This window comes from Psammomys obesus, unplaced genomic scaffold (assembly GCF_907164565.1).
Source record: "Psammomys obesus unplaced genomic scaffold, mPsaObe1.curated_primary_1811, whole genome shotgun sequence".
NCBI classification, from domain to species: Eukaryota; Metazoa; Chordata; class Mammalia; order Rodentia; family Muridae; genus Psammomys; species Psammomys obesus.
The window spans coordinates 1840222-1851331 of record NW_026596101.1 but is presented as its reverse complement, the minus strand read 5'-3'; the positions used below and the strand labels follow the sequence as shown (position 1 = coordinate 1851331).

The following is an 11110-nucleotide window of genomic DNA, read 5'->3' as shown; positions in this document are numbered from 1 at the left end:
CGCCATGGTAGAAGGCCAGCCCCTGACACTATTAATGATACTCTGCTATGCTTGCAGACAGGAGTCTAACTTGACTGTCGTCTGGGAGGCTCCAGCCAGCAGTGCATCTAGACAGATGTTGGGACTTGAAGTCAAGCATGGGGTGGAGCTCCAGGGGTCCTGTGGAAGTGTCGAGGCAAAGATGGAAGGACCTGGAGGGGTCAGGAACCCCACATGAAGACCAAGAGAAACAACTAACCCACTTCCATATGGGCTTTCAGAGACTGAGACATCAACTAAGAAGCATGCATGATCTGGACATAGGCCCCCTGCACACATGTAGCCGGTGAGCAGCTTGGTCTTCATGTGGGTTGCCTGGTGAGTGGGGGGGGGGGGTCCTGTTTCTAACATGGACTCTATTGACTGCTTTTGGATCAGTTACCTTGGGCTACCTTGCCTGGCCTCAGGGGATGAATACATACTCAGTCCTGATGTAACTGAATGTGCTGGAGAGGGTTGATATAGGTGGGGGGAGTTCCCCTTTTCTGGGGGGGAAAGGGATAGGGGAACAGGGAAGTGGGGAAGGGGAGGAACTGGAAGGAGAGGAGGGAAGGGGCACCCTTGGGATGTAAAGTAAATAAACTGAAATTAGAAAAAAAATAGCTGTGTATAATTCTCCTTTCTCAGAACCCAGTATACACATTTGTTGTCCATGAGAACTCACTTGTGAGATGCTTCCCAGGCTTCCTCTTCTTCCAGAAGATCTCTTATGATGTCTGAACTGGAACTAAAAGGACATGTATCAGCATTGTCACACCTTGTGAGAGCTGTCCTAATCCAACCATGAGTACTGGGAGATGGCATAGGGTGGGAAGGTAGTCAAACAGGCACAAGGAGATATGGAAGGGTAGGCATGTTCACCATGCACATTGTGAAGATGGTTTCATAGCTACATACCTATGTGGAACCTCATCAAATTGGATTTCTTAAATATTTACAACTTTTTATGTGCTGATTATGTTCTAAAATATGGTCTAATGCTAATTACTGGCCCTGAAGATCTAGTTATTGCCCACTGGACACACTGATCCTTGTTTTTGTAAACCTGCCCAAGACATACCTGACTGATTGATTAAACAGCCTACACTCGGGCAGGCAGAATGAGGTAGGAGTGGCTAGGATTCTCAGGCTTTTGAGGAAAATCACAGGAAACAAAGAGAAAAGAAGAGAGGGAGAGACAGGAAGAGAGGAAGAAGGAAGACGATGAGTTAGCCTGGAGACAAAACCCTGTGGGTCTGGGAGGAAGGACTCCAATAACAGCATAAAAAGGCCCAGATGAAGAATACAAGCAAGTACCATGGGATTGTGGATGGAAGGTAGTTTAAATGAGGATGGTTAAGGAGGATGGCATTTGATAGGGGCTGGGAGATGGATGGTAAGGATATTGAGTGTAAGTGAAATATCTGCCCAGCCCAAGGTAAATAAGGCAATTATAAATCTAACCGGTTTCAGTGTCTTATTATTTGTGATAGCAGGTTAAATAATACAGCTGTGAAAATCTCAGGACTAAGAATAAACATTATATAGCCCTATAGCCATTTTTTAAATTACTATAACAATATGCCAATGAAATTTCAAAAACACTGTAAAAAATTTCATGAATTAGCAATGAAGAAAGAGTAAATAAATCCCCCAACACAAAACCTAAGTCTAGACAGAGCAGTGACACAGGCTTTTAATCTCCTACGTCAATCAAAGATCAAATCACATTTTAATCAGTTCCCAGCACTATCAGAAAGGAAAAGAGAAAAAAAAAATGTGTTTTAAAACTAAATCCTAGTGATGATGAGATTCAGAAGAGACAACTCTCTAAGTGGCTTTTAGTCTCTTGGTAACCAACATAAAGTAAAACACAGTGCATGTGAGCAGAGCTAGTAATGGAAATGTGTTATAAAAATGTGACCTAGCTTAAAATGCCACACTCTCTAGTGGTGCAAGAAAAACAAGGTCACAGAGGGGAACCAATTAGTCCTTTAAAAGAGAAAATTGTTTGAAGGCTTTAGCATCTTGTTCTCATCTACTCAATAAAAATTACTTTAGAAAAGTCATATGTCCACCATTTTCAAATGTACTTCTCTAGAAATTCTACATTGAATGTCATGGAAACCATATAAGACATTCAAAAAAAATGTCACTTAGCAGAATGAGGAAAGTAAGTGAGAAACAGCAGGATTGAAAATATTAAATGCTCATAATGTCTGTAATGATACATTAATAAATAACAAAAGCTTTAACTTATGAAGATTTAATGTGTCAACGAAGCATGTTCAACCATTCCCAACAAGCCTCACTGAAGCAGCATTGCCATTGACAAGAGGCCACAGGGATCATCAAGAACAGCTTCGCACCAAATGTTTCACTGCATGTGTTGCTCCAAGCCCTCTGGATTCCCAAGGAGCCTCATGCAGGGTCTACGTGGAGAGGCTCTCCAGTCATATTGCATGTATCTTCCCATACTTCTGGTTCCTTTCCTGGGCATCTGGGAACAAGGTGCTCACTCGTAATAACAACTTCAGGTAAGGAGCAGATGTAACTTCAGCAATATTTTAGTTGTTTGTTCATATAGCACTAGACACATACAATTTTTAAAATGGTAGCACATACATCTGTAGGATACTACCTTGTCTAGAGTCAATTACCTACATATGAACTGCAATTATTCCTTTAGGTCCCTGTGTTGGAAACCCCTGACCCAGCCTGCCATAGTACCCAAATAAATATCTACTATTCTTTCACACTGAGAAATGCCCTTTCTCAAAAGCTAGTGTATTCTGGAACAACGACCACTTCTTCATCAGTCAGTTTTACCCAACACTGATTTGTAACAAACCTTTTTCCTATTAAACAACTACTGAAATTGAGTTTTTATTAGAAGAAGATGTAAAGCAGAGAGCCCTGCAGGTCATTTAGCTAATTTCACTAACTTTATTACTCTCTGGGAGGTAGACCATTCACTGGGGAAGGCTCAAGTCCACTGCCACTGCCATTCCCACGGAAGCAGTTTTTAAATCTTTCTGGTCATAAAACCTCAACTCTGGCTCCTCCTTATTATGCAGTAACTCTTCTAATTGCAAAAACCCTGCAGCCATTTAACTTCTTCCTGTCCTCAGCACTTTCTGGACAAACTATCTGGCAGTATTTCTAGAAGTGGGGGGAGATTATTTGACTATATTTCTGGCTTATGTCATGTGGTCAAAAGAAAGAGTAAAGTCTACTTCATGGCCAATACCTTTTCCACCAAAAACACTTTACAAGACTTAAAAGAAAATTATAACCCATCTGTGGTTCCAGGTAAGTCAGGCCGGTCTAGGACCTGTTTAACAGTAGGTAGTCTGTGATCATTTCCCTAGGTGCTTTCAGATTAACCATCACAGTCACTGTTTTGTTTTTTTTGTTTTGTTTTTTTTTTTAAAGAAAATATAGTGTGTGCACACTTGAGAGGCTTTTAGAGAAAATATAGTGTGTACACACTTGAGAGGCTTCTGCAATACTTCCTCAGTGAAAACAGATGGAAGATTCAGCAAGCATACAAAGTTGCTTCCCCGTCTTCAACAAATGTTCAGCCATGACGGCAGCCACCCACTGTCCTCAAATCTCATTTCTTTCTTTCTAGTATATCTTAGACTCTCATGAGAATGATCACAAAATTAAAAAACTGACTGATATAAAATCTAGAAAGTGTCGAGTTCATCTGCTAGGAAGTTTCAAGGTCTATGCTACATCTACTACTTCAATTTTGTCACCACTGAATTCTAAGAGTTGCCAGAAACAAACAGCAATCCCAGACAAACTGGTCAAACCTGTCCAAAGTAATGCATTCACCATGTCCTTCCAAAAAGCCAGATGTCAGAAATTAAGCATTGAGTCTCATAGTTAGGATTTTATACAGACACTGCATACAAGTCAATGTTACTAAAATTACCACTCAAAGTTTTCTTTCCTGTAGACAGAAGCAATTAGTATTTTTGAAGTCTTAGTCATTTTAATATGCCTTGGAGATATAAAATTCTCCTAAAATACCATTAAAACATCTAAAAATAATCCTCAGGAGAAATTTAATCACTCATTCTGATACACACGGGGTCAGAGCATGTACAATCCTACATAAACATAACTTTTACATCTAAAGCAGGGAATTTGTGCATAACTTCAGCGTCTCTACTATGTTCTGAACACTTGGAAGACTATGATCTAAGAAGCTGGATAAACAGGCGGTCTGTCACATAAAAGTTACAGCACAACTATAGAAGAACATTGAAATTGTGTCCTCTGATGTCATCATCTGTCTAGCTATCGTGGACATTATTATATGGATCATATGTGAGAAAGTCTCATCAACAATTATATGAATCTTAAATTCCAAATTCACAGCCTGGGTTCTGGAAAATTCTAGTAGGTTTAATTTTTCATGCCACATAGACCTTATTTTTCAGCTCAAAGTTGAGAAAGATGACCTAATTTAATGCACCTTGGAAGAGCTGAGAATTTCACTTAGCTCTGTGAACATTACTTCTAAAGAAAAAGTTATTTGCATATTCCTTCTCTGCATACAAGTTCATCTAGCAGTGAAGATTTTACTGCCAAAGTTGAAATACGTCAAATATTCCTCTAAAGCTATGATTTAAAGTTATCTGGGGGTGGGGGGGGAGGTAGGGCAAATACATGCATAGGTATCAATGCATGCTAAGATAGACTCCTGTTCCTGTCACTGTATGTGCAACCTTCTGAAACCTTTCTAAGCCTCAAAGCCCGTGTCTGTAGGGTCAGGACATGTATTTTCCAGGAATATTTTTTAAATCAATTAATACAGAACACTAAATGTTAAGTGTGGAGGTTGGCACATAGTAAGTGTTCAATCAATGCTTCCTCCACTTTCAGAAAACAGGTTTGAGCCTAGATTTTTCCAAAATACTGTCACAGCAATGTTTCAATTTGCCTCAGGAAACCTGATCACTACATGCACCACTTTAATCTTTGATTCCCACTGTTTCTATGACACCAGGTGCAAAATCATCAAAATCATCAGAGCCTGTTATTTATCTAGCTTGGCAGGTACACAGGGTACTGCACAGTAGGAAAAACACAAACATTTGCTATAAAAATCCAGTAGATTAAAGATTCCTTACAAGTGGAATTTTCTTTTTCTTTTTTTATTATATTTATTTATTTTGAGTCAGGGTCTCATGTTGTAGCTTTGGTTTGACTGGAGCTTGCTATGTAGACCAGGTTAGCCTTGAACTCACAGAAATCTGCCTCTGCCTCCCAAGAGCTGGGATTAAAGACATGTACCACCACCCCTGCACCACAGTGCTTTCAAACATCAAAGCTCTTGCAAGCAGGGAACAAGATTTATTGCTTCCACCCAACATTAGTTTTCTGTGCTCAGGACTAAATAAATTACTCAGGCATTACAAAGATAATTAGGCAGAGTAACTACCCAGTAGTACCACTTCATGTCTCTCCATTAGTGTCTACTCCCATCCTAAAGTTTTCTTTTCTTTTTTTAATTAATTTATTTTTTTTTATTCACTTTATATCCTGGTTGTAGCCCCATCTCTCCTCCCCTCCCAGTTCCACCCTTCCTCCCTCCCTCTCACCCTATCCCCCTACAAAGATATAGCACATGGCAGCTTAGGCTTTATGTGGGTCCTCTAGTAAGAGAAGTAGGGCCTGCATCTGACAGACTCACTTGCTAGCTTTTTGATCACTCCCTCCTGGCAGGTCTGCCTTGCCAGGCCACAGGGAAAAGAGGATATGCTCAGTCCTGAAGCAACTTGATGAGCTGGAGTGGATGAGAAAGGGAGTTCCCCTTTTCTGAGGAATTTTCTATTTTCTAATAGTTATTTACTTCCAAGTGTCTTCATTGTGGCAATAATTTAAGTAGTTGAGAATATGCAAAATTAAAAAATAACCTCCTTTACCACAAACTGAATATTCATTGAAAGGGTATAGAATCTGCCGGAAAATGATCTTTCAGTAAACACTGCCCACTAGCATGAATCCTTCTTCAAAGCATGACTTTTAGCAATCTGTTTTGTAGGGTAAGCCAATAGCTTACTGCTTATTATATACTGCTTGAAATACCCTAGTAATAAGCTAGTATTACTATTGATAGCTATTAGCAATGATGCAATAACATAGTCAACACTCACAGATTTTTACAAAAATCACTCAATGACAAAAGTTAGCATTTTTATGAGTAGCTACTATTATTACCAACCACTGTGATAATCACCTTATACACACTAACTTTTATTCAGACCAGTTCTAAGTCTCTTACCATTTGTAAGATGGGCAAAAGCTCAGAAAAATTAAAGTATGGGGCAGCAAGGGGTAGAGGGGAGGCAGGAATGCCGAGCTCATCTTATTTTTGCCAACCATGTTGTTCCAACAAGTGGAAGCAGAAAGTCAAATACTATTCATCTGCAAGAGTTAATATACCTCCCTACATTTCTATCAAATCTTACCAGAGAACGAACTGCAAAGCTTCATGGATAAAGCACAGCTAAACAGAGCTTGGTTGAGCTATAGGAGATCTGTCTAGAAAACTAAGATGACAAGGCCCCAAATGACAGGGCCCCAAAAGAACATATTTATACAATCTTATAAAACAACAGGAATGAAGCTCATACTTAGCTTACAAAGTAATCCCAATACATGACTATTTAACCTAGGGAGGCTGGCAAAGCAAAATCAAATTAAATTCAACTACCCTCTACATGCCACATCTTTCTAGGTGCACAGTGCCAACAGCTGAGCTAACTCCTACAATGGAACAAAGACAACTGAAAGCCAAGTACATGGACTTCAAGGAAACAAATGAAATTCAGGCTTGATGCGACTGTATCTTCATCTATGTTGATTGAAAGCTTTGCGGAGTATAGTAGTCTGGGTCGGCATCTGTGGTCTCTTAAAAGTCTGCATGACATCTGCCCAGGCCCTTCTGGCTTTCAGTTTCTGATGAGAAGTCTGGTGTGATTCTGATACGTCTACCTTCATATGTTACTTGGCCTTTTTCCCTTGCTGCCTTTAATATTTTTTCTTTGTTCTGTAGGTTCAGTATTTTGACTATGATGTGATGTGAGGAGTTTCTTTTCTGGTCTAGTCTATTTGGTGTTCTGTAGGCTTCTTGTATGTTTATGGACATCTCTTTCTTTAAGTTGGGAAAAAATTCTTCTATGATTTTCTTAGAAGATTTTCTTCTATGATTTTCTTAGAAGATTTTCTTCTATGATTTTCTTCTATATTTTCCAGACCTTGGAGCCTGGAATCTTCTTTTTCATCTATTCCTATTATTCTCAGGTTTCGTCTTTTCATGGAGTCCTTGATTTCTTGGATGTTTTGTGTTTGGGACTTTTCCGATTTTACTTTTTCTTTGAGAGAAGTATCAATTTCAGCAAGTGTATCTTCAGTACCTGAGATTCTCTCTTCCATCTCTTTTTTTTTTTAAATCTTTTATTTTTTTTATTAATTACACTTTATTCATTTTGTATCCCCCCATGAGCCCCTCCCTCCTCCCCTGCCGATCCCATCCTCCCTCCCCTTTCTGCATGCATGCCACTCCCCAAGTCCACTGATAGGGGAGGTCCTCCTCTCCTTCTTTCTGATCTTAGTCTATCAGTTCTCATCAAAAGTGGCTGCATTGTCCTCTACTGTGGCCTGGTAAGGCTGCTCCCCCCTCAGGGGGAAGTGATCAACGAGCAGGCCAATCAGATTATGTCAGAGGCAGTCCCTCTTCCCATTACTATGGAACCCACTTGGACACTGAACTGCCATGGGCTACACCTGTGCAGGGGTTCTAGGTCATCTCCACAAATAGTCCTTGGTTGGAGTATGAGTCTCTGGGAAGTTCCCTGTGTTCAAATTATCTTGTTCTGTTGCTCTGCTTGTGGAGTTCCCGTTCCCTCCAGCTCTTACTATTTCCCACTTCTTACATAAAATTCCATTCACTCTGCCCATCAGTTGGCCATCAGGCTCAGCATCTGCTTTGACAGTCTATACTGCAGAAGCTTTCAAAGATGCCAAAACCATACAATGGAAAAAAGATAGCATCTTTAACAAATGGTGCTGGTCCAACTGGATGTCTACATGTAGAAAAATGCAAATAGATCCATACTTATCACCCTGCACAAAACTGAAGTCTAAGTGGATCAAAGACTTCAACATAAAACCAGACACATTAAATCGGCTAGAAAAAAAAGTGGGGAATACCCTAGAACTCATTGGTACAGGAGAAAACTTCCTGAACAGAACACCAACAGCACAGGCTCTAAGAGCAACAATCAATAAATGGGACCTCATGAAATTGAAAAGCTTCTGTAAAGCAAAGGACACCGTCATCAAAACAAAGCGACTGCCTACAGATTGGGAAAGAATCATCACCAACCCTCTATCTGACAGAGGACTCATATCCAATATATATAAAGAACTAAACAAGCTGAAAAGCAACAAACCAAGTAATCCACTTAAAAAATGGGGAACAGAGCTAAAGAGAGAATTCTCTGCAGAGGAATATCGAATGGCAGAGAAGCACTTAAAGAAATGCTCAACCTCATTAGCCATTAGGGAAATGCAAATCAAAACAACCCTGAGATTTCACCTTACACCCATCAGAATGGCCAAGATGAAAATCTCAAGGGACAACACATGCTGGAGAGGTTGTGGAGAAAGGGGAACCCTTCTCCACTGCTGGTGGGAATGTAAACTGGTATAACCACTCTGGAAATCAATCTGGCGCTTTCTCAGACAACTAGGAATAGCGCTTCCTCAAGATCCAGCCATACCACTCCTAGGCATATACCCAAAAGAGGCGCAAGTACACAACAAGGACATTTGTTCAACCATGTTTGTAGCAGCCTTATTTGTAATAGCCAGAAGCTGGAAACAACCCAGATGCCCCTCAACTGAAGAATGGATGCAGAAACTGTGGTACATCTATACAATGGAGTATTACTCAGGAATGAAAAATAAGGAAATCATGAAATTTGCAGGTAAATGGTGGGACCTGGAAAGGATCATCCTGAGTGAGTTGACCCAGAAGCAAAAAGACACTCACGGTATATACTCACTCATATAAACATACAATATAGAATAAACCCACTAAAAGCTGTACATCTAAACAAACTAAGCAAAAGAGAGGACCCTAACTAAAATGTTCAATCCCCAACCTGAAAGGCAAAGAGGATGTACATCAGAAGAAAACGAAAATAGGAAACAACCTCGGAACCCGCTACAGAGGGCCTCTGAAAGCCAGAAGAAAACAGGAAACAACCTTGAAACCTGCCACAAAGGGCCTCTGAAAGCTTCTCTTCCATCTCTTGTATTCTACTTACCTTTGTGGTTTCCAATCTTTTCTGTACGTTCTCCAGCTCCAGGGTTTTCTCTGTTTGTGTTTTCTTTATAGATTCTAATTCTGTTTTCATGCTTTGCACCATTTCCTTATCTGTTTGAATGTGGATTCTGGTCTTTCTATAATGGCTCCTATTTTTTTGCTCATTTCCTCTCTATATGCCACTAATTGTGCCTCTATTTGGGTGGTTATATTTTTCTGTATTTCTTTGAGAGCTTTGTTCATTTCTTTTTGTTCCTCTAATAACCGCATAAGCATAGCTTTAACGTCGTTTTCCTGCGTTTCCGCTGAATTAAAATATCCATTGATTTTGGGGGTTGCTGGTGGAGCCATGATGTCCTGATTTTTGTTGGGTGTGTTCTTATGCTGACCTCTGGCCATCTGCTTATCTGTAACCTTCACTGTTTGTTCCTGGAGCCTGTGCTTCAGACTGGAACTGTCTTTCTCAGGTGTCTGGAGTATTCTTCAGGAAGATGAGAGAGGTCCAGTGGTTTGGGAGTGTGAATTGGTGCTTCAGCTGTACCTGAGGGAGGAAAAGCCGCTGGCGTAGAATCGATACTGTGGGGGAACAAGTGTGTGTGTGTGTGTGTGTGTGTGTGTGTGTGTGTGTGTCTTGAAGGAGAGAGTGCTAGGGAATGTAGGTGCTTGGGATATGGGGGATGGGAACAAGCGCAAGAGGGGATGTGGATGCTAGCGTTGTCCACAAGAGCAGATTGTGGGAGCAATGCGCCTGAGCAGATTTCCTGAATACCCAATGGTCTACAGTCTGTGGCGGGCTCTGCAGGCTGGACTCTGAGCTCTGTGGCTGATGCTGCGGGCCGGATCTGTACATTGTAGCAGGTTCTGTGAGCCATGTGCTATGCTCTGTGCTAAAAGCTGTGGACACAGCAGGCTAGGCTCTGCTCTTTGAATTGGAAAGCACTGTGGGCTTCCTCTGCTGCCTCCATCTCAGCCAAGGAGGGAGAACAGAGATTGTGGGGAAATGCCGGGGGTTTAAGTGTTCTCAGTCTCAAATCTCAAGCAGGGATATCTGTGCTGGGAGCAGCCAGCACTATGCTCTTTGCAAGGTGCTGCTTGCACTGTGGGCCGCCTCCTCTGCTGGCTGCAGTACCTCCGCCGCTGCTTCCACCCGTTATGGGGAAGTACCTTGGAACTGAGTCCCCAGGAGGAGTCCACAGAGATGTCCACAGTTGACCTGTATCCTATTGGTCTCAGCTCAGGGTTTGTCCCCCTTCTTCCCGGGTTCCTCTGCCCCTCCACTCACCAATTCAGAGTTTCAGCTCCTCTGCCCCTCAGATATGTTGTGAGCTGGTCACCATCATCTTGGATCCCCAGTGTGACTGTATCTCAAACAAAGATTTCCCCTGAACCAAAAGACAAATCTAGTGCAGGTACCAGCTAGGGTAAGCACTTTTGAAAGTAGAAATGATACTAGAGAATTATTCCATGCTCTGACTTTTATTTTTTATTTCATTTATTTGTTTGTTTGTTTGTTTGTTTATTGGTTTTCAAGATAAGGTCTCTCTGTATAGCACTGGCTCTCTTAAAACTCACTCTGCAGACCAGGCTGGCCTTGAACTCACAAAGATTTGTCTGCCTCTGCCTCCCAAGTGCTGGAATTAAAGGTGTGCGCAACCACTGCTCAGCTTTTACTTTTATTTTCTAAAAATTTTCAAACAACAAAACTCACTCTCTAAATAAATGAACCATTTAGCTTTGAGG

The 11110-nt window shown here is 41.1% G+C and overlaps 1 protein-coding gene across 4 annotated transcripts in view; it reads right to left on the bottom strand.

Moving 5' to 3' along the window:
• The window catches only part of Rad18 (RAD18 E3 ubiquitin protein ligase), a 96522-nt gene that overhangs the window by 13659 nt on the left and 71753 nt on the right, over window positions 1-11110 (bottom strand). For 2 of the 4 annotated variants that reach the window (XM_055628527.1, XM_055628529.1), the window contains one exon: window positions 704-766. The exons of the other annotated variants lie outside the window; for them this stretch is intronic. In XM_055628527.1, coding sequence (XP_055484502.1) covers window positions 704-766 — 63 coding nt within the window. The remainder of the gene's footprint in view (window positions 1-703; window positions 767-11110) is intronic. 4 annotated transcript variants of the gene reach the window in all.